At 44.1% G+C, this 27,439-nt stretch overlaps 1 protein-coding gene and 1 long non-coding RNA gene across 6 annotated transcripts in view; one reads left to right on the top strand and one right to left on the bottom strand.

Moving 5' to 3' along the window:
* The window catches only part of RAB37 (RAB37, member RAS oncogene family), a 47,834-nt gene extending 46,728 nt beyond the window's left edge, over positions 1 to 1,106 (bottom strand). The window contains exon 1 of one of the 5 annotated variants that reach the window (XM_074319342.1): positions 588 to 1,106. In XM_074319342.1, coding sequence (XP_074175443.1) covers positions 588 to 659 — 72 coding nt within the window. In that variant the 5' untranslated portion in view covers positions 660 to 1,106. The remainder of the gene's footprint in view (positions 1 to 587) is intronic. The other 4 variants (XM_074319341.1, XM_074319344.1, XM_019745515.2 and 1 more) reach the window with 4 other exon arrangements.
* Positions 1,066 to 27,439, top strand: LOC141568778 (uncharacterized). Its single transcript, XR_012491967.1, has 4 exons — positions 1,066 to 1,203; positions 25,081 to 25,154; positions 26,195 to 26,527; positions 27,353 to 27,439. It is a non-coding gene; the product is annotated as an uncharacterized LOC141568778 (long non-coding RNA).

Here is a 27,439-nt window from a genome sequence, read left to right as displayed (position 1 = left end):
TAGGTTCTGATTCTTTCAAAGCAATGGATTTTGGATTAAAAGTGAGAACTTTGAAATAAGCAAACACTTTCAGGAGGCTATGAGTGAAACAAGGCTGGAGGGCAGCTTTCTGGAGTCACAAGGGAGTCTTATGGGAAAACAACAGTTTATTTCTGCTGCAGAGCATTTCGATGTCTAATTTTAGCCCACTTGGCCAGGAATTCAGGTCTTTGACCACAACTACCAGACCTCATGGGGTTGGAGCTTGGATGGGAGGACAAACACAGACTCCCACAGGGCTACACAGGCGTTCAAATGGATGAGAGGCAGAAGGGAGGGCATGAGAACGCGACACAGGTGATTTAAGTGCATGAACGAAGCTCCTGACAATCTGAGCCTCTGGCGGAGGCCCCTCCCCAAAGGCGCACGCATCTCTGTTTTGAGCCCCAAACAGGATCAAACAGAAAGAGTTCCCCAGGCTAACAGATATGGACTAGTTTCTTTTTAAGTCCCGAAGCCACGTCAGGGGAAGGAAGAGAACTCCTGGTGACGGACGGTGTCCCCTCCCAGAATTGGGATGGGGGCGGAGGACTGGAGGAGATTCTTACCTTATACAGGACGTGGTCATTGAACTCAGGGCCAGCTCCTCCCTGGTAGGAGTCGAATCTCTGCAGGTCCATGCCGGGCTTGGAGCTCGCTGCTTCCCGTTCTCCCAGCGTTCTGCGTCAGCGCTCCCAGAAGCGCGGTCCTGGCTCTGCTGGGTGCGGCAGGCTCGGGTCTAAGCCCCGCCGGCCGGGCCGCATCCGAGTTCAGCACTGGACAGCTCCCGCAGCGGCTGCGGCGCCGTACCTGAAGCTCAAGCCGCGGCTCCCCTTGGCGACCGCGGCGTTTCAGCACCAGGAACAGCGATACCAGAGTTCTGAGATCCTGACCGCTCTGAATCCTGTCTCGTGACTCAAGGATGCTGGGAGGGACGCAAGATTCCAGTCTAGCCTGACAGTGGTTCATTCGTATCCCATTCAGCTCCCGGTCTCCGGAGGCTCCGCGACCTGGCTGCGTTCTCAGGGCATTGCGGTCCCGGGAGCTCACGGTTCCTGATTTTCAGTGAACAGAGTTCTCCGTCACACAACGTACAACGTAGAACAGCTCTCCTCCCGCGTTTGGAGAGGCGAAGCCCTGCGGCGCTGGCACCGCTTCTCTTTTCTCCCTGGACAGTTCTCCTCAGTATGTATGAGACAAATAGCAGTTTCAAGCCTGAGATTGATAGATGATGGGCTTTAGGGGTCCCTGAAGTCTCTGAAATATTTTGCAAAATTCTGCTTAACTGCATTTTCCTTGGGAGAGGGCCTTGAGCTTAAACTACACTCTCTAGGATGTATACGACCCCAAAAAGTTAGGAACAACTGGCTTGGGAGAGACAGAATGATGTTGGTTAAGAGCACAAGCTCCACAGGCTTTGAAAACTATCAGTTGTGTAACCTTGGGCAAGTTTCTTAACCTCCCGTAAGTGTCACAAAATAGAGATAATAATTATACCTACCTCGTGGTGTTGTTCTGAGGATTTAATGAGTTAATTCATGTAAAAACCTAGAGCAGTGTCTGACGTGGATTAGGAACGCCAAACAATGTTAGCTATTGTGCTCTCTGGGCAAGGGGCTGGGGAGATGTGGTACCTCCCCTAAATACCAGAGTCTTGCTGCTGGAATTCTAATTTACAGAGTTGCATCACACCTGAACTAGATGAGCATGAGGCTGACCACCACCGGATCTGGGGGCTGCGACTGGGGCCTCAGAGATTTTCCTCATATGATGGCCGTGGTAGGTGCCTGCCCCACTAGACACAAGTCCTACCACCACTGACCACTGGAGTCAATCTTAATAGGGAGGGAAAGAGCCAGGCCTAGGGTTTAAAGGGTGCATTTCACTCTTGGGTTTCAATTGCTTTTTGGCTGGGTGATCTTAACCAAATCACTTGCATTTTCTGGAATTACTTACTCATTTGTCAAATAGGTAGAGCAATGTGTGTCTACCTCACTGGGTTTTTCTGAAGAGTAAATGAAACGATTATGTGAAAATATTTTTTCTTTTGAACTGTAAAGCAAGTTTCATTTATAAATTGTTATTACTATATTCTCTATGCGATAGATACTTGGTAAATACTGATGAAATGAAAAAACCAGGGAAACGTTTGCGCAGTTGTGTGCAGGACAGTTTCTCTAGGTCTACAGTTGGGGTTCTTAACCTGAGGTGGTTAGGGAAACTGTGAAACATTGAAAACAGTATCAAGGGTTTTGCCTACATGCACTCCTTTCTGGGGGAGAAGTCCCATGGATGTCATTACATTTTCAAAGTTGTCTATTCAAAGAAAGTTAAGGACCAAGAGCTTAGGTTCTAGAAACTCTCATCATAACTTTCTCCTGAGCTTCCTCACCATTCCTCACTGTTGTAGATAAGAAGGTTCCAGAGGACAGTGGTTGCTTTGCCTGGGACCTAATATTTCTGGAAGGGTCTCCACTTCTCAGGGTGTTTCCAAGATCTGAAGATTCAGAAACGTGTTTTCATTTGTTTCTCTGAGGGTTATGAAGAGCACATGGCAAGGATCTGAACCAATCTGGAGTTGATGATGGAAGAATTCCCTGAGAAACGATGTGTAAGCTGAGATCTGGAGGAAGGGTGGGCATCTGCCGGGTGAACGGAGTGGTGGTGGTGTGACTCCAGGCAGAGCCATAGGATGTACAAAAGCTTTATGGTGGCAAGTCTGGCTGCAGTCCAAAGAGGGAGGAGAGGGGATGATGGGAGAAAAGTCTAGAGAGATGGGTAAGAACCAGATCATGTGGGTCATGTGAAGAGTTTTGGACTTTGTGCTAAGAGCAGCGTGAAGCCACTAATGGGCTTTCAATGGGGAAGTGATATGACAAGATGTGGGTTTTAAAGGTACCGTTCTGGTTGCTGTGTGGATTAACTGCCAGGAATAATGTGTGCATCTTTTTCTTATTGATTTTAAAATCTCTTTATATATTAAGGACATTAATCCTTTATGTCATAAATACTGCATTATTTTCTGTAGATTGCTTTTCAAAGATTAACTTTGTACTTTTATTGTACTGTATTAAAGTTTTTAATCTTTAAGTGTGGGCTGAGTATGGGCAGGCATTAGTTAGGCAGAGGATATCAGAAGGTACATTGTTGAGAAAACCATTAAAGTAAAGGAAAATAGACATTCTTTAGAAAATGTGTCATTAAAATGTGACCTAGGCGTCAATAGTGTTGGATTATGTAGGGTTCAGTTACAGCTTCCCCTTTATATTTGTGGTTTATAATCCACATTTTTATATTAATGGTAGGTTACGTCCTCCCTGAGAAATTAATCTTTATCAGCATCTCCTGATATGTGGAATTCGTAGAGCACTCATTTCCATTTTAATATAGAGGATTTCAGTCCTTTGTCTGGGAATAAGAATCATTTTTGGTGGGTTCCATTTCCGTACCTGTCACGATGGGAACTAACTAGGTTAAAGACCTCCCCCCCATTTCTTCTGTTGAGTCATACCCCTCTATTTCCTCTGCTCATTCTTCTTGATATAGTTAAACCACTATTTTCTGCTCTTTCATTAGTCAACTCTACAATTTCATGTAACAGAATTAAACCTCCATTTCTTGCTTCATTAGCCACAGATTGTATCGTTTTAGTTCCCAATATGTGAGATGAAAGATTAGCCCCCCATCCTTCCTTAGACTTTGCTTCCCCTTTCATTTCCCATCCCCCAGCAGATATACTTTTAAAAAATAACCTTTTTATTTTAGAATGATTTTATGTTCACAGAAGAGTTACACGAATAATGCAGAGAGTTCTTGCCCTATAGGACTTGGTTTCCCTGCTCTAATCTGACTGATTGCTTCCTGGGACTGCTGCATAGCTGTAACCTTGTTGTTTTTCTTTCGTTTTTTTCCTGTATGGGTTTGGTATTTCCCATGGTTCATACCTTCCTCTTTCTTGGTTTACTCCCTCGTGAACTTGGTTTACTTTCCTTGGTTTACTCCTCATGAATTAGCATTTGAGGAAGTTACTCTAGAATGTCCACAAATAGCTTCTTAAGAAAGGGGGCGTGGGAGGTCCACTTTCTGAGGCTTTGCATATCTGCAAATGTGTTTGTTCTACACTTACTCAGTTTCAGCTGGATTTGGAATTCCAGGTTGAAGATGATTTCCCCCAATTTAGAAGACGTGACTTCACTGCCTTCCAGTACGTCAACAGGAGTTAGTCCTGCTAATTGGAAGTGTTGCTGATCGGAAGTCTGTTCCCAGACAAAGTCCTCAGTTTTGGGAATGGCCCGTTTTATTGTTCATTTTTCTTTGGCAGCTTTTAGGATGTTGTCTTGACCCATGGTTTTCTGCAATTTCACGTTAATTTATTTAATTGCATACCTTTTTACACGTATTGTGCTGGGTACTCCGTAGACCCTTTCAGTTTGAAGATGCAAATCTACTTTTCTCTCTGTAAAATTCTCTTGATTTAACTTTTTTCCTCCCCTTAATTATTCCTTTTTCCCCCCCTGAAGGTCCCAGGTAGTGAGATGTTGCATTCCTTCGATGGTTCCTTTGGGTATTTAAAAACAAAAAATATCATATTTTACATCTCTGTGTCTTTGTTTTATGAACTAGGATATTTCCTCAACCTCACCTTCAAATCGTTACGATGCATTTAAAAGTTTTAGTAACCTTCCTTTCAATTTCCAAGAATTATTTTTTTGTTCTCAATTAAAACGTTTAATTATGGTAAAATACACATACCATGAAATTTGTCATCTTAATGTTTAAGAGTACAGTTCGTTAGTGTTAATTACAATCACATTGTACAACCAATCTCTAGAACTCTATTCATCTTGCAAAACTGCAAGTCTATACGCGTTAAACAATAACTCCCCATTCGTCCTCTGGTAACCACCATTCTACTTTCAGTTCCTATGATTTTGACTACTGTAGATAACTTATATAAGTGGAATCACACATTATTTATCTTTTTGGGACCAGTTGATTTCACTCAGCATAATGTCCTCGAGGTTCATCCATATTGTAGCATGTGTCAGAATTGCCTTTCTTTTAAAGACTGAATAATAACTCATTGTATGGATGGACCAATTTTTATTCATCCATTGATGGGCACTTGGGTGGCTCCCACCTTTTGGCTACTGTGAATAATGCTGCTGTGAACATGGCCAATATACAAACATCTCTTCGAGAGCTTGCTTTTAGTTCTTCTTGCATATATCCCCAGAAGTGAAATTGCTGAGTCATATGGTAATTCTGTTTTTAATTTTTTGAGAAACCACCATGCTCAATTTCTTTTTATACCTTTGTTTTATAGATGTACAGTTGACCCTTGAACAACATGTGTCTGAACTGCAAAGGGCCACTTATACACAGATTTAAAAAAAGAAACATACAATTGTCCCTCTGTATCACAAGGTTTCGTACCCACAGATTCAACCAACTATGGATCGAAAACAGTATTTTCCAGCTGTGGTTGGGAATCCACGGATGCGGAGGGCCAGCTGTATGCATTGTTCTGTGCCATTTTATATACAGGACTTGAGCATTCTTGGATTTTGGTATCTTTGGGGAGCCCCGGAACCAGTCCCGCATGGATGTTGAGGGATGACTGTAGTTAAATGTTTTGGCGAGTCAAAAATTATATGTAGATTTTCAACTGTGCAGAGGTTGGCACTCTTAACCCTCATGTTTGTTGTTCAAGGACCAACTGTAGTATCATCTCAGATCTCTCTATTTAAAAATTTCTCTCTTGTTCTTCAAATGATCTCTGCTTTGATCAGAGTCAGCTTTGCTATTTATTTTGGTTTTCTTTTTCATGTTGCTGTTTTAAAAAATGTCTACAGATTCTTGTTTGCTTTCATGTTTAAGAAGGAGGCATTACAAAGGCTAGCTGAGATCTCTGTATGTGGGCAGGATTTGTAGTGGGTTAAACTTTTGGGTGAGTGGTCAGGGAGTCTGCTGGTAATATGGGGAAACCCTAAAGCTACAGTGATCTGGATTTTATTCTGGGAGTATCAACACCTATGTAATTGTCTTAGGTGTCCTTGACCTCACTTTTAAAAATTAACATTTATTGAGCATATACTATGTGCCAGATACTGTGCTAAATGTTTTATACATTATCTCATTAATCTCAAATAATTCTATGAGATAGTTATTATTGTATCCATTTTACAGAAGTGAAAACTGAGGCTTCAAGAGTTTCAAAAAGCTTATGTAGCTAGTTGGAATCTGAAACCAGAATACGTGGCTTCAGATTTTGTACTCGTAATGAACATACTATTTTGATTCTAAAATTTTGAGTTGAATCTCATGGGCATTAAGTGGCAGTTTCATTTTGGGTCCCTAAGGAAATAATCTCTAAGCTATAATAAAACAGGTGAAATAGGAGAAATACTGAGTTGAGTAGATTTGAAGAAAATATCCAGAATAAGCTCTATGAGGGTTTAATGCTGCAAAAAGTTGTGAAATGGGAAGATGGGATAGCCTTTCTTGCATTAATGACCCAGCAACATCTCTCCCCTAGTGGAGGGCTTGGCACAGCTCCCATTGCCAGGCTCTGGGCTCTTGGCATGAGTGAGAAGGACACTGTAGGGAAGGAGCAGTCTGTTCCGCAGCCACCTGCACCCCTCCCCCACTCCCGGAAAACTCTCCCTGATACCAGACTTCTGCTGCCTTGTCACCTATTAGTGTCTTTAATGGGTGCTTTCTGGGATGAATAATGAACACACAAACCTTTATAATGACACCATGTGCCAGATTCTTGGGCATGCAGTATCTAATTTAAGCTCACCCAAGAATCCTCTGGAGGAGGCGCCACTTCTTCCCTTGGGAGCAAGGTTCAGGGACCTTCATTTAGTCCTGAGATCATGCAGATGGCAGATAGAGCTGAGATTCGGGCCCCAGCCGTGTGGCCCCACATTGATATGCTTTCCAGATCCTGCAGCTGCCTCGTTTGCATTGAAACATCAACCCAGAATTGCACGGTTCAGGAAAAAACGGCGGAGATTCATTCAGTGCTTTTAGCTCCATTGCTGGAAAAACTCCCTGGCATAAGGACTTTTTCCAACCTTTCCTGCCGCTCAGTCAGGGTCATGGGGAGGAGAAGCTAAGGGGTCTGCCTCTAGGTATGGAAGCTCCTAGTGGTGCTACCACCTCTGTGCCAACACCCCATTCCTGGTACATGCATGGGAACGCCACAAAGCACAGCGCATGTTCCAGAGCTTCTCTGACCTGGAACCTGGGGCGGTACGATGGCCCCCTGGGCTAGGACTCCACGAGCCCGTGGTCCTTCCGGTGGTCATCAGGACTGGCGCTCTCTCCTGTCTCACACACAGGCTAGCAGCTGCTGACCCCAGGACACCCCGAGCCTCCAGGCAGGCTCCCCAACTGAGCTCTAAGTTCTTTGCAACTCACTGTCTCCTCCTTGTGGACTTTTGTCCCCAGCAGCGTCTCAGAAACTGGCCACTGTGCTGTTGGAGAACTCACAGCAGATCTGGGAAGTGGGCTTCTTTTGCCCAATATTCAGGGGAGCTCAGACAAAACGATAAAGCAGTGTATCTGCGCTTCTCTTCGCCACGCTTCCTGCTCTGTCTTCTCACTTAGCCCCCTTTTCACACAAGAAATAGCTATCATTTGCATCTTACTTTGATTTTAAGCGCACATATCATTGTTTGGGAAGGTATTTGCTCTTTAGGCTTCATATTTGACTGCGAGTATTAAAAAATGAGTTTTTCCATAGTCAGCGGCAGGTGTGTGTACATGCACATGTGTGTGTATCTCTGTGTGGGAGGCATCATATTTTTGAGGGCCTTTCTTTGCGGAAGCCACATCCCATTTGGCCAGGACCCTCTTCCAGGCAGGCCCTCTTACCCAGCTGGCCACCTGCTTGCTGGCATCAGTGGATTCAATTTCAGGTATTTTCCAGAAGAGGCAGAAGGTACTCTGGGCTCCTTCGTGCTATCCTTTGTGATTTTTCTCCTTGGGGCACACTACTGAGTATCAGAACTGGTAATCGGAGAATTCAATCCCTCATTCCATACACTGATAATGCAAGGATGTCAAGTCATTTATTTGTCTATTAACCTAAATTTTCTTCAACTTGGACCTTAGGCTGCAGAGAATCAGGATAATCAAAATAACTGAATTGTTACACACTCATCATTTGTCCATGAATAGTTTGCTTGCTTTCATTCATTCATTCATTCATGCATTCATTCATTCATTCAAATGTAGTAAGAAGCTGTGAACCCAAAGTAAAAGCAATGACCTTGACAAAAATAGAAGGCTATCTATTGTTTCCCTCTCCACACTCTTTTGAAGAAGAAAAGGTGGCATTCTTCAGTAGAATGCAAATGTAGAAAGGATTGCTAGTTAACACCTAAATATATACTTTGTTTTACAGTAACAGAAGTGTCTGTTGGACATATGGCTGGGAAGTTAAAAACCATGTTTCCCAGCATTCCTTGCAGCCAGGTATGGTCACATAACTACGAGTAGGTTCTGGCCAAGGGGATGTGTGAGCAAAAGCCATGCCTATACCTTCTGAATCATGCCCTTAAGAAGAAAGGAGCAAGCCCTCCCCTTCCCGTCTTCTCTCCCTCTTACTGGAATGTGGAGGTGGTGGTGGAAGCTGGAGCAGCCATCCTTGACCTTGAGATGGAAGCCAGGTGCTGAGGGCCGTAAAGCTACAGGCTAGAAGGAACCTGAGGCCCGTGGAGCTGCCGTATCAGCCTCGGACTGCTTACCCTTGGATGTTAGAGGAAAGATAAATGCATTTCTATCTTGTGTTTGCCATAGTTATGTTGGCTTTTAATACAACAGCTGAATGCGTATTTTAAACAATATAGTTGTTATGTGTATAAAGAGTAAACACTCCACCAGGTGGTCAAAAGAGCAAAGGAGCAGAGAAGGATGGGAGAAAAATACTTGCCTGAATGAAAAATACTTGCCTGAATGAAAGACAGGGGTGTGGGGAAGGAGGGGACAGGGCCGGGTTTAGCGTGAGGCAAGAGAGATGCTTAGGGACCGTCACTCTCAGAATCATCCAAGCTTTTACCTTTTGTGCCCTAGTTGTCCCTTTTGTAGTCTTGATCGTGGGAAGGAAAGGAGATGGGTAATAGAAGGATAGAAACTGAAGAAGAAGAGGGATGGTGGTAACACAGAAAGTGAGGCGAGAGTGGGGATGGGGTTGGGTGGAGAGGAATTATGGGAGAAGAAAGGGAGAGAGGAAAGGGAAAAGAAAAGAGTAAAGTTAATGATTCAAGTTAATGATTCAACATGGAAAGTTTTTAATTCAGAGAGAATATTCCTTTACACCTTGTATTTTAGAATTGAGAGAGATGGAAGGTTTAAAAATCAGGCATAGACACGGAGAAAAATGCTGTACTCAAAAATACTTAAAAATCAGGTGTAAACAGGGAGAATGTGACAAAGGACAGGAATGTGTGACAGTCAGGTAAGTGTCAGCCACACAATACCCCACAACCATATTTGAAGTGAGGATTCTATGCAATGTCTATGGCTGAACTAGAGGGAAAATCTACAAGACAAGCTCTGAGGATGGGACTTTTGTCCCATGCTTTTCCCATTTCCAGGAGGCCAATACAGGGGTTAGAGTTATTTTGTCCCATCCTATCAGCTATGGCACCTAGTCTTCTGGGTGAGCAATGGCTGTGAGACACAGTAAGTAAAATGGGCCTGGACTAATCTGCAGAGTCTAGCCCTGCCTCTGTCTGTTATATATCCAGTCATTCCATGATCTCATTGCCTGCCCCACAGGTTTCCTATAGTACGAGCCACGTAGACGGGGAGATCCAGACCTCAGAAAGGAGTCACAGGGACAGAGGGCAGCTGACTGGATAGTGCAGTTGTCTGGAATTGCTGTTTGGCCCACTACTAACGGGTGTGCATGAAAACATAATTCAAATAGGGCTTTGTTTCCTTCAGAGGGCTGGGAGAGAGTCTCGGTAGAAATGGAGGTAGACGGGCAGTAGACATAGGAGGAGAGGCCGTTTTTCTTTGGGGAAGGCCCCCTATGTAGAGTGCTCCGGGCCATTGGGGTCAGGTAGGGCAGAATCTGCAGGGAGTGTTTAGAAGCCAGGGAGGTGTTGGAAGACCCAGAGTCCCAACGCTCATTTATGGAAACACTTCCGGATCCTGCTTTGGGATCTTGTTCTGGTCTCCCTGGGGCAATAGCACATCCAAGGGACCATGAGCAAGACCCATAGGAAATAGTGGAAAGAAGGACCACCTGAGTCTGGAGTGGGTTAGGACGGAGCCAAGGATCATCTACTACTCTGAGCAAGCACCCCCAATATTTCACTCTGGACTTGCCGTGGACAGACCAGAATTCCAGTCTTTACTTTGCCTCCAGCTTACCTGGGCAAGACATGTCATTTCTCTTCTGAATCTCAGTCTCCCCGTTTTTCAAATAGGATTTGGGGTGGGGTGAGAAAGATATTTACAATACATCGTATATTTGTAATGTCTTTATAGTTCATGTTCATCATCATTTTTACTCCTCCCAACATCAAAGAAGACACATATTATTGGTCCCATTTAATAGATGGCTAGTAAAAGTAGTTAGTATGTGCACTGAGGTCTCTTTCCACTCTAAGATCCTTCCAGTAGTAAAGCTCTGTGATTCTCTCACCACTGTGTAGCAGAGTGTTCTTGAACACCCACTGTGTGCAGGGAACTGGGCTACAAAGGGGCTTCTATATGGCATAGAGTCATTTGTCTGCTTCCCCCACTAGATTGTTCACTCCTTGAGAGAAATACACATGCCAGCTTCTGCTTTGTCTCTCTTAAAACACCCAGAACTGTGCCTTATCCTCTGGATAAAGATGCAAAGTCAAGCCACAGGAAACAAGCACTCTTGGTATGTGTTGAGAATTCACTCTGGACCCAGAGCTTGGCTTGTGCTGTAGAGAAGGCTTCTCAGGCATTTTTGTTTATCACGAAAGCAGCGGCTTTTGTTTACCCTCTTATCTCCAGAGATGCTTTCAGCCTCGTGAGACGCAGTCATCAATCAACATTTACTCTCCAGATACTACCCTGTGCCAGACACAACAGGATGCACTTTATCAGCCTCTTAATTTAGTTTATGTTTCAGGTAGAAGCCAGGCAAGGAAGATCACCCCCCTCTATCAATTCCCGCCTCTGCTTCTTTTTGGAAAAACAACCCTCAATTCAAAAATAAATGTATTTAAGGATCATTTTCCTGGGGGTGGAAGGAGGCTAAGATATCAGCTGGTCCAAGAAAAACAGTCATGATGGAAAAAGGGGACAATTTGTTTAATAGAATTTCAATTTCAGAAAAATAACATACATTCGGGGAAGTATTGTTAACAGAACGTTAGCAGTAATGTAGTGAAATTGTGATGATTTTTATTTTCTCAGTCTTCTGGATTTTGCAAAATTTCTATAGTGAAATACATTATATTTAAACTTGGAAACAAAAATTAGAAAAAAAAAAGAAATTCTCTTTCTTAAACTGGGTGGGGGCACACAGGTGTGCATTTCATTATTTTTCTTTATCATTTACTTATAGGTCATATATACTCTTTGCATAAAATACTTAACAGTCTAATTTTTTTTTCAGTTGCAGAACCTCTTGTTTAGTAAAATTTAATCTGGAAGCTGTCTTCATTGAAGCGGGGGTTCCCTGGAGGCTATGCTAACATGTATCTATCCTAAAGAATGTTTTGTGTGCACTTGAGAAGAATGTATATTCTGCTGCTGCAGGATGTAATGTTCAATATGTCTGTTAGCTCCATTTGGTCAAATGTATGGCTCAAGTCCAACATTTCCTTGTTGATTTTCTGACCAAATGACCTAACCAGTGCTTAAAGTGGGGTACGGAAGTCCTTTACTGGAATTGTATTGTTTTCTATTTCCCCTTTAGATTTCTTAGTATTTGCTTAATATACTTAGGTCCTCCGATGTTGGGTGCATATATATTTTCAACTGTTATATCTTCTTGATGAATTGACCCTTTATCATTATATAATGACCTTCTTTGTCTCTTGTTACGGTTTTTGGCATAAAGTCTATTTTGTCTGATATAAGTATATCTACCCCTGTTTTCTTTTGGTTTATACTTGCCTGGACTATCTTTCTCCGTCCTTTCACTTTGAGCCTATGTGTGTCCTTAAAGCTGAAATGAATCTCTTGTAGGCAGCATATACTTAGATCTTGTTTTTTTAAATCCATCTAACCAGTCTGTGCCTTTTGATTGGAGAATTCAATTCATTTACATTTAGAGTAATTATTAATCTGTAAAGACTTACTAATATCATGTTATTAACTGCTTTCTGAATGTTTTGTAGTTTCATTGTTCGTTTTCCGCCTCTCTTTCTATCACCTTTGCGAATTGGTGATTTTCAATGGTGGTATGCTCTGACTCCCCTCTCTTATCTTTTGTGAAACTACTATAGTTTTTTGCTTTGTGGTTACCGTGGAGCTTTCATAAAACATCTTATACTAGATAAAACAGTTCATTTTAAGCAGATAGCAACTTAACGTTGATCACATACAAAAGCTTTACCCTTTCACTCCCCCTTTTATGTATTTGATGTCACACTTTACCCGTTTTTATCTTGCACATTTGTTTAAAATTGTAGTAGTTATAGTTATTTTTAATACTCATTTCCTTTAACATTTATACTATAGTTTAGTGATTAACACATCATCACATTACAGATTTAGAGTTTTCTAAATTTAACTATTCAACGTTTTGAATATCTCAATTCTGCTGTGTCCTGGCCTATAGAGTTTCTGCTGAGAAATCCACTGATTCCTTAATTTGGCTTCCTTTGTAGGTTATGATTTTTTTTTACTCTCACTGCTTTTAGGATTCTCTCTTGTCTTTGAATTTTGGCAGTTTTATTATAATGTATCTTGGAGAAGGTTTTCTGCTTTGAGATAACGGGGATGATCTATTAGCTTCATGAACTTGAATGTCCAAGCTTCTTCCCCAGTTTGGGAGGTTCTCAGCTATTCTTTCTTTAAATAAAGCTTCTGCCCCATTCTCCCTCTCTTCTCCTTCTGCAACTCCGATTATTCTGAGATTTGTGCTTCTGATGGTGTGACCACATTGGCTTTCTTTGCTCTTTCTTATTCCTTTTTTCTTTTCTCTCCTCTGACTGGATTATTTCAAAGTTCCTGTCCTTTAGCTTGCTGATTGTGTCTTCTGTTTGGTCTGTGCTGATGTCAATGTTTTTCGTGTTTCATTTTATTCAAGAATTCATTGAATTCTTCAGCTCCAGAATTTCTGTTGGGTTCTTTTTTACGATTTTGATCTCCTTATTAAGTTTCTCATTCTGTTCATGCATTGTTTACCTGATTCAGTTCAATTGTTTTTCTGTGTTTCCTTGTTTGAGTCCTCAAAACATCTATTTTGAATTCTTTATCAGGTAGATTGCAGTTTTGTGTCTTTGAGTTTGGTTATCAAAGAATTATGATGACGACAACGATGATGATGGTGATGTCATGGGGCTTTGATTCTTCGTGTTCCTTGGAGGTTTGCATTGATGTTTTTGCATTTGAGGTGGTAGTCACCTCCGCCAATGGGCTTCAGGTGGGAGATATTTTGCATTGGTTCTGTTTATATCTGGGACTTTCTCCAACCTTGTATGGATACATCTGCTTCATGTTTCTTGCTCCCCCTCATGGCAGAACTGTTAAGCTTGTATATGGTCTCTTTATCATCATCACTCATCAGGCTGGCTGTTGGAAACCTCTCTTGCTTTCCAGAAGGTGATGCTACAGCTCAAGTGTGTGGTTTTCCTTTCCCACAGAGGCCGGCTTGTTTCCTGAGCACAGAAACAAGCCCGGATTGTTTTCTGTCTATCAGAGCTTTCTCCAGCCGCCACACTTGGAATGTGCACAAGGATGTGGCTGCAGAGTGGGGGAGGTGTGGGTTCCACATTTGGGCCATTTGGGTTACCCACGGTCCGGGTCAGGGGGAACCTTGGTGGGGTTTTCCCAATCGCTCATGGGTGAGTTTTCTGTGGGAGTTCTGAATGCAGTCAGCTGGAACCACATCGCTTTAATGCCATTTAATAGTCTTGTCTGCCCCTTTCCCACCCTCCTCCCTATCCCCAGTAATGGGGGTCCTGCCTCAATATTCTGGTGGTTACAGAAGGAAAATGGGTTTATCCAACTGTGTCCTTCACAACTGGGGAAGCTGGACACTCTCCCTTTCCTCTTCAGGAGAGGTCGCCACAGGCTGGTTTAGCCCCACTCTGTGCTGCCTTAGGGAAGGCGTGATGCTGGAAAAGTTTCCTTTACCCTCTCCAGTAGCTCTAACCTCGCCACCCCCCTCTCCCCGCCCCAGTGGAGTGCTGGAATCTTTTCTTGAAAAGCCTGGACTTCTCCAAAGGCTCTCTCATCAGTGGGTGTCTGCCCAAGTCAGCACTCTCCAGAATTTTTCCAACCGCTGCCACGGAGGGCTGGGGCCAGTCATTCACACCTGCTGGTTACACAGCGTATATGGAGGTCTGTCTGCCTATTACTCAATGCACAGGTGGGCGAGAGTCCTCCTGGTTCCCTTGGTACTGATCCCACAGCTCCTACAGAAGCACGATTGTTCATGGATGGATGCCCATTTTTAATTGTTAAAAACGGGGACAAAAAGGAGGAATGTCTTATGCCACGTGAAGCGCTTGCTCACTTCTTTTTAGTACTGACTAATATCTCTTTGATTGATGAAACACAGGTGATTTATCCGTTCACCTACCGGAGAGTATCTTCTTTGCCTCCAAGTTTCGGCAATTATGAATAAAGCCGCTATAAACATCCATGTTCAAGGTTATTTTTTAACATTCCAAGGAGACCCTACAAGCAGGTCCCAAGGCCTGTGGCACACTGATTTCCTCTCCATGGCCACAGGGCTATTGCGATTTCCAGGTTATGAGAACAGAAGCAGACTGCCCCGCTACTGTTTTCTAGTACTTGTTTGCTGAACACTTGCTGTTTTTCTTCTCAGTTTCTTCCTTGGGAAAAAAAAAAGGGCAGAAACAACAATGATTGGGTTTTGAATTGAAGCCATAATGGTGAGAGGTGGCCATGAAAGCAGAAGTAAGGGAATGCGGTCTTTGCGCTCTGCAGGGTAGGATCAGCTAGAGTCTGGAATGGCTGGGCTGTGGAGAGGGAGAAATGAGCTCAGCGGGTAGAGCCATGAACCTGTTTGTGGCCGCATTCATTTTCTCTCTTCCTGGTGCCTGGGACAGAAGTGTTGATAGAGAAATGAGTAAAAATACCAACAGGGAGGGAGAAATTGAAATCGCAAAGACTTCTGTTTATTTCTGTAGCCATTCCTGTGTGCTTAGTAGAGGAAATGATAAAATCATCTGCGTTGTTCCAGAGTTGTTCATTCCAACCAGTCTCACCTGCATTTAACAAAGTTTTATGTTGAAATAATTTTAGATGATATAGCATTTTGTAGTTTGCAAGGAACTTTCTATTCATCAACTCTTTTAACTCTTACAACTCTGTGGAGGTAAAGCAAGGTAGGTACTTTTTGACTCCATTCTATAGATGAGAAAACTGAGGCTCAGAGGTTATTTGAACTGCCCAAGGTCATATAGCAAGTCAATGGCAGAGTTGAGACTAGAATTAGGGGTTTTCACTCTCAGTCTGGTGCTCTTCCCAACGGCTTGAGGTCAGGGGCAACTGAGGGAAGTGAAGGGACAAGTGGAGGTGAGTGGGGTGGTGAACACAACATTGGTGGGGGCGGAGGGACATGCACAGAGACACAGAGAAGGGGGTTTAGGGGTGGTGGCAGGTGTGGATGAGGATGGGCAAGAGTCACTTGTTTTGGGGCTGGGCTTAGTAGTCTCAGTTCAGTGGAGTCACCATGCTTCAGGGCAGAACTTGGCTTTGACAGTTGAGAATTCCATTCTGATTTTCATTTCATCAAATATTTACTCGCCTAAATCCGAGGTCCTGTGCTAGACAAAAGGAGGTAAGATTTACTCTCACAACCCGGGAACTTTATTGTTGGCAGTGATGGGACTATTTCACCACACTCACACTGTCCAAGAGACTGATTTATAAGCCTGACTTTTAATTTATTGATTTGCAGTGGGAAATATCCCTGACATGATAATTGGTTATTTTTACTTACCAGGTGGAAAGGTCTGTTCAGGAGACCAAATGATTGGTCTGAACATTGCTTGATGAAAACAGAAAGAGCCACCAGCCATGGGTACTGTCAAAGGTTGCCTATGTCCTGTTGATTCAGTCTGCTGTTTTTATATTGTGATTTTGTTTGCCTCAGTAATGGGCTGTCACTTTCTGCTGGAGACACACTAACACATTGCTACTCCCAACTATTTCTTCTGGATTCTTTCCTGGTTGTTAGACACCCTTATCCTGCCATCTCCAGCCTTGTGGCTCAGAGACGGTACCTGAGGGTGAGACACGTGGGTTCTGGAATCTGGTGGCCAGTATTTGAATCTCAACCCTGTCACTCATTGTAACTCATACACACACTTAACCTCCGTTTCCCCTCCTGTAACCGGGGCTAAGGCTCTTCCCAGGGGAATGCTCTGGGGTGCTTTTGGCCACAGACACTCGGGGAGCTGAGTGTGAGAATCACCCCAGCATGGACTGTAATGGCGACTAGTCAGAGTGTGGGTTAATAGGGAAAGAACAGCTAACAGCTGGTATCTGGAAATGATGGAAAAGTCTGCAGCAGTCAGGAGGAATGACCTTTCACTTCCTGGAAGGATCTCAGAATTTTGATGTCCAGCTGAAAAAGTAGCTGAATAAGATGCTGTTCAACTTGAAATTGATGTAAGATAAATATTCAAAACAGGGCATTTCTCTGGGTGAAAAGAAGAAGATAAAAAACAGAGTAGAGATCAAATAAAAGCAAGAAAAGGCTTATGGGTGGGACTGAAAATCGCAAGCTGAGGTGTACGATTGATCGGGTTCTATGCATCTGAGGTCCCTACTGTACAGAAAAATGAAGTCATAGGGCAGATGTGAGGCCTGCATGAGATAATGTAAGTAAAGCCCAGGAGAGTCCTCAGGCAAATGCTTAGCAACCTTGCAGCTCTTGCTTCTTTATCTTTCCTAACACACGTATGCTGTAGCTTAGCTACTTCCTGGTGATATGTCAGGGAGCCATTGCATTTCACCAATAAATATTGAACGAATCACGACAGTGGGCCATGAGTTGTGGGCCTCATCTCTTGGGTATTGATTCCTTTTGTCATTAGTTTTATAAAGTAGGAGTTCATAGAACAGGACTTTATAACAGTGAGATAAGAATCCCTCCACTTTATAGTTGAGGACACAGAGGCCTGAGTTTTTGATTTTAGCCATTCTAGTGGCTGTGAAATGGCATCTCATTGTGGGTTTTTTTTTGAGGTACATTTACAATTTTTATTTAAATTTATGTTAATATGAATACCTTATTTATGTTACTGTCTTATCTGTGAAATAACGACATAAGCGTATTCAAGTTAGTGATGACACTAAAAGATCTACTAGCTAGGAAGAAAGACAGGATGAGGGTGGGTCTCTATGTCCACATGACCAAGTCTTTTTCTGAAAATGATGATCTTTTGAACAGAGGTCACCTTTTACATATCTATGTGCCTGTTTCCTGTTCTTAAAAAATCTTGTGGTAAGATATGCATAACATACAATTTACCATGTTAACCATTTTAAAGTATACAGTTCAATGGCATTAAGTATATTCCCATTTTTGTGCACCCGTCAATACCATTCTCATTGTGGTTTTAAATTGCATTTCTCTGATGACTAACGATGCTGAACACCTCTTCATATGCTTCTTAGCTATTCATATATCTTCTTTAGTGAAGTGTCGGTTCAGATTTTTGGCCTAATTTAAAATATTGAATTGCTAGCCATTTTAATGGTTATTTACAAGAGTTCTTTATATACCGTGTTTCTCCGAAAAAAAGACCCAGCCAAAGCATCAGCTCTAATTGGTCTTTTGGAGCAAAAATTAATATAAGATCGGGTCTTATTTTTATATAAGACTGGGTCTTATATAACATGATATGATATGATATGATATGATATGATATGATATGATATGATATGATACAATATAATAGGACTGGGTCTTATATTAATTTTTGCTCCAAAAGATGTGTTAGAGGTGATGGTCCTGCTAGGTGTTATTTTTGGGGAAACACGTATTCTAGATATCCACTGTCTATGGTTCACTGGTGAGACACATGTATTGCACATATTTTCCCCCAGTTTTGGGTCTGCCTCTTCATTTTCTAAATGATGACTCTTGAGGAACTGAAAATTTTAATTTTGATGAAATTCGATCTGTAATTTATGGTACCATGTTTCCCCGAAAATAAGACCTAGCCAGACCATCAGCTCTAATGCGTCTTTTGGAGCAAAAATTAATATAAGACCTGGTCTTATTTTACTACAATATAAGACTGGGTATATAATATAATATAATATAATATAATATAATATAATATAATATAATATAACCAGGTATAATATAATATATAATATAATAATATAATAATACAGGGTATAATATAATATAATATAACATAATATAACATAATATAATATAATATAACATAATACCGGGTCTTACATAATATAATATAAGACCGGGTCTTATGTTAATTTTTGCTCCAAAAGACGCATTAGAGCTGATTGTCCTGCTAGGTCTTCTTTTCAGGGAAACACGGTAGTGCTTTTTGTGTTCTAAGCAAATAATTGCCTACCTCAAAGTTCTGAAGATATTCTCTTATGCCTTTCCCCCCTAAAAACCTTATGAGTCTAGCTTTTATATTTAGGTCTGTGATGATCTTTAAATTAATTATAATGAATTCATGTCTATGGTGAGTAGAGGTCAAGGTTCATTTTCCCCCACATGGGTATTCAGTTCTTCCATCACTGTTTTTCCTTTTCCATTGAATTGGCTCGGTGTCTTGGTTGAAAGTCAGTTGATCACGTATATATGAGCTTATTTCTGGACTCTCCATACAGTTCCAATGATCTATTAATCCAACTTGCCCATAGACTTAGGGGGACAACGAACTCTTTAACTTGCAACTTCCTAACAGATAACCACAGAAAGACTTGAGCCCCTTTTGTGGCTGCATCTCACCACTGTTTACACCCCTCAAGTTTCCGGGACACTCACTCTCACGCCTGTGTGAGCTCACACCGAAACTTCTGTGGAATCTAAGAACTGAAACTGCAGGCCGGTTTAGAAGGAATTGTGCAATGTTAGGCAGTTCCTAAGAGGCACTGCTTGCATGGTTTTTGTGATTCCTAATTAAAAGCTTGTTTTCATCGTTCTCTCGCTGATTAGGGGACCGTGCACGTGAACATCAGTGGGAATGTGTAGTTCTTTGTATCTGACTGTGAGCATTTGTATGTGTTCTTCTATGGGGTTCACCAACTGGAAAACGGACCTGCAGGTTGAACTTGTACACTTGCCTGGAGATATCCAGAACCACTGTGGCTCAGATTCTTTTCCTGGGACATCTTGTGGGCATAAATGTTTTTGTCTTGGGTTCCCTTGGTATGTGGTCACCTCAAGTTTGTGAGGGGGTCCAGGGTTCAATCAGAAACCAGAGTGTAGGAATGTGCCACCCACATCACGGCATTGCTGAGTTCCTCTTCTGTTGAGTTCCTCAGGGAACAAGTCAAGTTGTGGGGGTAGAGGGCGGAGTCTACATTACAAGTTGTCCGAAAATGGGTTGATGGAAGCAGAGGAGGTGGAGGGACACGTGGCAGCACCATTGAGTACAAGCCTCCACAAGGTGGGAACAGGCAGGGTTTATATCACTAGGGCTGGAAAACTAGGGTAATGGGGGGAGGAGCAAGGGCCTCCCTGACACAGATGTCCCGAGTGTGACAGGGCTCTGGGGCCTGAGGAGCTGAAGCCCAGTGAGGAGAAGGAAGAAAATAGGAGGGAAACTTCTTTCCAATATTCATGTTTTCTCTGTGACCTTGACCTCTGGCAATAAAGGTCTCCAGTAACATCCTTCTGCTAGACCCAAAGGTCAACTTTCCCATCTACCTCATTGACGTTATCGGCTGCTCCCTTTGGAAACTTCACCATATCACGTCCCCTGGTTCTCCTGTTTCTCTGAACTTAATTTCTTGGTTTTCTGCATTGGCGCCCCTTCCTCGGCCAACCCCATAAATGCCAAGGTCCTCCAATACCCCTGTCTTCTTCTTGATCTGCAGCAGAGATTCTCTCAGACATCCTCGTGGTTCTAATACATGCTTAAGTTGGAGAACATTCTCGTCCGATGCTGTCTCATCCATTCCACTGGTCTCACTGAACCCCTCCGTCAGACTCTCCAATCAACATATCTACCTTCCGGGGCTGGGCCCGGTGGTTCAGGCGGTTAGAGCTCCGTGCTCCTAACTCTGAAGGCTGCTAGTTCGATTCCCACATGGGCCAGTGGGCTCTCAAACACAAGGTTGCTGGTTCAACTCCTCGACTCCCGCATGGGATGGTGGGCTGTGCCCCCTGCAACTAGAAATGGCAACTGGAGCTGAAGCTGAACTGCGCCCTCCACAACTAAGACTGAAATGACAACAACTTGAAGCTGAACGGCACCCTTCACAACTAAGATTGACACACTGTTCCCCAATAAAGTCCTGTTCCCCTTCCCCAGTAAAATCTTTAAAAAAAAAAACAAAAAAGGAAAAAAAAACATATCTACCTTCCAACTCTCTCTTGGACCTCGACCTAGAGATCTTCTCACGACTGTTCCTGAAGCTCCTCCAACTGCCACGCCCCAGAGCACACGTCTCGTTCCCCTCCCACCTGGCTTCTCCCGGGTTTCCTGACTCAGTTGATGGTGTCCTCAGCCCCATGTTTACCAACTCTAGGCACCCTGGACTCATTTCTGGCTCTTTGTCCTCCCCCTCCAATGGGTCAAGCATCTTGTCAATTCTACTTTTATGTCATACTCTCAAATTTTTCTTTCTTTGGTCAATTCTCATAGTCACTCTTGTGATTTGGAATTTTATTAGCAGACTCTCCTCTTTCCAGCTCATCCCACATACACCTGCAGGGGAAGTCTTTTTCTAAACCTCACCCTGATCGAGTCACTCCTTTGGTCAGGGACTACTTGTCATCTTCAGGGTAAAGTTCAAGGCCTTCCATGATCCATTTCCTGTGCTTGCCTCTGTAACTTTATCGCTCCCCACTCCCATGACATTCTGTGCTCCAGCCAGAGTGGACGGATCTAGCTCTGAGCTTCTCTTTCTGTTTTTTTTTTCTAAGTGATTGCTCTGGCTATAAAAATCTTTTCATTTTCTAAGATCTAGTTCCAGTATCACTTCCTCTGTAAAGCCTTCCCTGGTCTCTCTAGTCCCAGCTAGTCACACCCATTCTCTGGGATTGCTCTGGTGAATTGCAAATCCCACTGGGGCTGGGGGATGCCCTGTTCATCTTTGTATTTCCCCACTCTTGGTACTGGGCCTGCCCCAGAGTAGACACTTTGTAAAGGTTGATTGAATTGTTGCTGAGTGAGAAAACACTATAAAAATATGTATTTCCACAGGCACTTCTTTGTTGCCTCTTTGCTACACAAATCAAAGCTCAACTCTTGGTAATTCTTTGACAAGCAAGTGGGATATAACAATACATATTAAAATTGGTCTGCTTATGACAAACTTTATTCCTTTGTCCTTGAAGTGAGTTATCTAATAAAATACAGTAGCAAAAGAAAACATTCTTGGCCAAAATGAAGAACTGAGAAGAGACCTTCATTGGAGAATTTTCTGCGAATGATCCTAAAATAGATTTGAGGGAAAAGCAGCGTTGACACAAATTTCCAGGAAAGATCAAAAGCTTGAAAGTGATGGTTTTTGAGAAGCCATTCTGTCCTGGAGGCTGTCTATGCTGACCAAATGATTCATGGGGTTTTTGAGAGGAGAGAATTAGATAACAGATGCAGAAGTGCTTGGAAAAGTCTAACACACTATTCTAGTCAACTTCATATCTGATGCGTGGCTTGTAGAGTGCTTCTCCTGGGACCTGGTGTTGTCCCAGCTGCTTGATGGCCTTCAATTGGCAGAGAGAGAAGGTAGAGAAGTGTCTTTGAAATAGATGCTTCCCTGGTTTGGAGGTCTACTTTCAGCATCTTTCTTGTCTGGTCAACCTTCTTGGGTGCTCAGTGGGGACCAGTAGGTAAAATGGGTGTGCCTGAGGGATGGGCACTGAGGAAGGAAAGAGGAGCAAAAGAGCCACTCAGCACCTGTCCCCGTGTTCCTCCCACAGTTCTCTGCTCATCAGTCTCCCCTCCCTGCTCCTCTGAAGGTGCCCCTGATCCTGGGCCTGCTCTGTTTTGTGATCTGGGTGAACTGGCCTCAGGAAGGTGACTGAGGGGTAAAGGGGAAGCCCTCCATTTCCTGTCTACAACAGTTTCTCATGCCAGGTTTTGGAGGAGCCAGACTTTTGACCTTCAGCATCGAGCCCTTCTCAAGGATAATCAGAAGTGATGACTCGTTTATACCTGTGACCTGCGATGAGTGCCCAGGACTAAACCCCCACTGGATTGTGCTAGAGGTACTGGGACCAGGGACACTCTTCAAATGGCCGGTGATGGCGGAGGACTCTTGTGTGAGACTCTAGGACTCTGCTTGACCAAACCAACGTGGACCCCAAACTGGAGATTTCCACTTATCTCGCCACAGCTCAAGATCTGAGACAGTTTCCTCATCCAGGAGGCTGTCTGGAGGCCGTGGTCCTGCTTATCCCATCTGCCTTTACTATTGGTTGTATATGTATCCATCGATCTCCTTTTTTTCTGTATCTGCCCCTACTTCTGGGTCTTGCACAACGGGTGTTTATAAATGTTTCTGGAATAAACTGACAAGAGGTGTCAGCAGGGTTGGTTCTTTCTGAGGGCATCTGGTGGCAATCTTTGGCATTTCCAACCTCTGCCTTCATCTTCACACAGTGTAGTCCCTGTGTGATCTCTGACTCTCAATTTCCTGGGAACTCTATCTTTTCCCCAACACTTGCTCCTCCATCTGTGTCTTGGGCTTAATGAACTGTACAAGTCTCAGCCCCAAGTGGAAGAATGTTATGAATTGTGTTCAAAAGATGCCCAGTGACCTAGTACTGCTTATTCTCCCATGTCTCTCCCAAAAGTCCCCTCCACACTGTTCCAGGGACAGTCATTAACTGCTTAGAATATTGCAATGCAGTCCCAACGGTCTTCCTGCTTCCATTCTAAACATCTTTTAATCTATGCTCTCAGCACAGTGTTCTTTTCAAGACGCAGCTCTTTTTCTAATGTACAGTTCTTTTTCGTCTGTGGTAAAATATACATGTAAAATTTACCATCTTGACCACTTTTAAGTGTACAGTTCAGTGGTATTAAGTACATTTACATTGTTGTGGTACCATCAACAACACTGTTGCGGGACTCGAGGAATTGAACTGGCAACCTTGTGGTTGAGAGCCCACTGGCCCATGTGGGAATCGAACCGGCAGCCTTCGGAGTTAGGAGCACGGAGCTCTAACCTCCTGAGCCACCGGGCCAGCCCCTGCCCATTTTTGAATCAGGTTGTTTGATTTTGTTGTTGAGTTTTAAGAATTCTCTATATATTCTGCTTACTAATCCTTTATGGGATATATGATTGGCAAATATTTTTCCTTATGTCTCTTGATGCTCCAGCTTTGCTGGAGCCTTTTGCACTGGCCGAGTCTGCCTGTTGGGTAACCTGAGCTGAGTGTGGTTGTGGGCTTGGGGATTTTATGGGCAGCAGCTGGGACTGTGCTAAAAACACCTCTGCCGGCAACTCCCCGCCTTCCTCTGACTCTCAGGATATCCTGAGAGGAGAGTGGGCAGAGCTGACAGTGTAAGTTGGTGACTCTGGGATGGAATATGACGTTGGGACCAGTGGCCATGGGTGCTGTGCTCTGTGATATATGAAAGGCCTGTATTTGGGAAAGACGAAGACAGAACTACCTGCTCAAGCCTGAGAGAGAAGAAGAGGGAAGTGGCGGGAAGAGAGGAGAGAGTGAGAAGGAAAGACTAAGTTAAGGCCGCCACCACTGGTTCATCTGGCTTTGTGAGTACAATGATGATTTTGCTTTTAAAAGGGAGGGTTGCCTCTTCCCTCTCACTTGGTAGCCCATTGACCTGAGAATTTTCCTGAGCCCCAGGAAGTGGGTGAAGTAGCAGCAATTACTTTGGACTTTTACCCACTACAGCTCTAAGACTTACTTTAGATTGATTAGCTGGGGGTCTTGTAGGGATGAGAGATTTGATTCAGCCAAAGGTGAGGGGTGACCTCAGAGAGGAGAGAGAGGCTGGCTGGGTGAGTTGGTCATTTCTTCAACTCACCAGACATGTGTTTTGCATCACCGGGGTAACCCAAGGTGAAAGAGGATTGGGTCAGAGTCATGGGATTCTGGGTTCTAACTGGGCCTTGCGTCTTATCAAACAGCCTGGCCTTATTCGAGTCACCTACCTCGGGGTTTGGTTTCTTCAACTCTAACTTGAGGGGATTGGACTCAGTAGGTTATGATGAATTACTATTCCTAGATTTTAAGATCAACCTGGGGGTTGCAACCAGCATTAAAAAAATGAAATAGGATAAAAAACATCCCAGTGAATAGTATGAAGGTTAAGTATTATTTTATGAAACTTTTGTTTCAGACGTAAATATGGGTGGTAATTCTGGGCTGAAATGTAAAATGTGTTGCTTACTATGGGTTTCAGTCAAAACACTTTTTAAAACACTGAAGTAGACGAACCTCCTTTCCAACAACCAAATTTACTGTTTCTCGGTTAGTTATCAAATTCCTCAAGTCCACACGTTTTTTTACCCCTTTTTCCTCCTCACCTGCAGATACATACATACTTTAAACAGTGTTCTAGGGATTTTTCTTTCTTTCTTTGTTTCGAGAACTATTGTTTTTGAAAAATCAAGCAGTGATGTGATAGCAAAAATGGGAATGGGAGGAGGAACAGACAGAGAGAAGCAAGTACTTGGCTTTGTATTTCTAGAGAACCAAGAGGGCCGAGTGTGTTTTCCTTTATGCAGATGTGGTTGAGGAATGATCCATCGAGGCCAGAAGATGTGTCTTTCCAGGGCCTTCCTGCTCCTCTGCCTCCCAGGTAAGTGGGACTTTGAACTTGGGCCATGTCGGTTCTGTTAAGCTGGTGGGGAGGAGAACTGACAGAGAGAGATTCGGACAAAAGGTATGGAAGGCTGGGGAAATCTTCCTGGAAGATTCCAAGTATTGTTCTACCTACTTTGTTTTCCCCACATATCCTCCCTTGTGAACAGAGAAGGGAAAGAATTATCCTTGGGCGAATCGCCCACCACACCGACCTTTTCCTGACTCGAGGCATAAAACACTATTGCAAAAGGGGCTTCTACGTGTCCAATGGTGTATTGTCCTTGTCAGGCTGAGAAAGGGGTTGGTTTAAGACTCTGCCCAGCTGTCTCTGGTTTGCCTACCACCTCACTCCCCTGACTGGACACGATGCATCCCCCACCCCTCACACATCCCCCCATGACCAGGCGAAGGCCAGATTATCCACCATTGGGTCCTTTCTCAGAAACAAGGTATTCCAGCTTCAGTCCTGTAACTTGAGAGAAATTCTCTCCTCTCCCTTCCTCCCTCTGTATTCCAGTTCCAAATCCCACCCATCCTAATGCTGTGCTGCCTTGGGGATAAGGAAGCCTGGTCATGATGCGGATAGTTACAGGTGAATCCTTCAAAGGGCTGCTTTGACAACCAGACCCATTAGCACATGTAAGGAGCACAGAACCCTGCTGGTTCTTCCTAAGCCCTCAGTCAGGACCTGGATCCTTGCTCAATTTTCTCTCTTCCCCCACTTAATGGAGGAGGGTCTAGTTGGGTTCACAAAAGAGTGAAAATCACCCTAGAGGGAGGTGATTCACACCATCACCACAGATGCAGGGAGGTCAAATGGTTTGGGGAGAGAGGTGAGTGTGGAGAAAGGATTTGAGAGAAGATGAGTGTGTGTGTATGTGGGTACAGAGGCATGAGCATGTGAAGATGTGGGGGAGACACTCAAGGATGGAGGGAGGGCGTATCTGTTCATTCAAGGTCACTGCGAGGAGCGGAGATGGGGGGCTGGAGCCCCAGGACGCACTGGCTAAGGGTGTGTGGGTTTGTATTTTTCAGGCTCTCTTACTCTGAGCATTCCCAGGGTCATCAAAGGCACTGTGGGAGGGACGCTGGTGATGAAGTGCCAGTACAGCGTGGGAGAGGAGGGCCACAGGAAGTTCTGGTGCCGAGGGTCCGACTGGAAAGACTGTGCCTGAGTCATTGAAACGGCCCAGGAGGTGGGGCAGGAGGTGAGGCATGGCCGAGTGACCCTCCGAGACAACCCCAGGGAGCATCATTTCCTTGTGATCACAGAGGACCTACAGGAGGAAGACGTAGACGTTTACTGGTGTGGGGTGGACGGGGCCCAAAGTGCCCCGCAGGCCCCAGTGGCAGTGGCTGTTTCTCCAGGTAATGCTACCTCACTCCCTTGGCTTGGCATGGGCTGAGGTTGGGTACCTCTTGCTGAGGGGTGGACAAAGGATCCAGTGCTGACCCAAGGACTGGCTGTCTAGGGGGATAAGGGATGAGTAGAGAAAGGGACAGAGAGCAGAAGTGGTTGGGAATGCTGGTGGGGCTGAGAGAGCCAATTAAAGACTGAGGCCACTCACATCTGTATGGCTGGTGACAGGGGCCATGCAAGAGTAACGGGGGTGGGGGACAAGGTAGGGATTAAAAGGTGTTTGAGGGGGAGGGGACTTCTCTAGGTACAGGGCACACAGGAAGGCCCTGTGAGGAAGGGGCATTTAAGTTGTGTCACCTCGCCTTCCCTACTGATTCCCTCAGGTCCCCCAGTCCTGGCCTCCTGGTCTTTCACAACCCAACATAAAACATCTGAATATAATTAGCTTCCTCACTTGGGCCCCCCCTCAACATGTGCAAATCCACAGGAGCATTTTCCTGTGTTATTATTTTGTGCCACGTGCCTGGTCTGCGTGTGGCTTGAGGAAAAGAAGCAAGGTCTGGGTCCTGACCTTTGGGGGGCTCGCTGGGCTTCCAGAGCCCCACCATGGTCTCTTGGGGGGCTTCCTGGAGGGCTGGCCAAGGCCCCTGAGTGTTCCCTCTTCCCAACAGCCCCCTGCTGAGGAGACACCACTCCATGCCCGGTGTGTCCTGATGCGTCCTAGTGGGGGTCTCCAGGCAGGGGGTAACCTGAGCTTCTCCTGGCTGGCCTTGGCTTCCTCCCAACCCCCCAAGGACCTTTCTCCTCTCTCTGCGCTGTCCCTCCCTTCCCAGGGCCCCTTGAGGGATGCGCAGGTCCTTGATGACTGCAGACTCTGAGCCATTTGGAGGTTGGGGCAGAGAGTGACTTGTGACCTGATC

This window comes from Rhinolophus sinicus, linkage group LG15, assembly GCF_036562045.2.
Source record: "Rhinolophus sinicus isolate RSC01 linkage group LG15, ASM3656204v1, whole genome shotgun sequence".
NCBI lineage: Eukaryota > Metazoa > Chordata > Mammalia > Chiroptera > Rhinolophidae > Rhinolophus > Rhinolophus sinicus.
The sequence above is the reverse complement of the archived record's forward strand: the minus strand, read 5'-3'. Positions and strand labels throughout refer to the sequence as shown.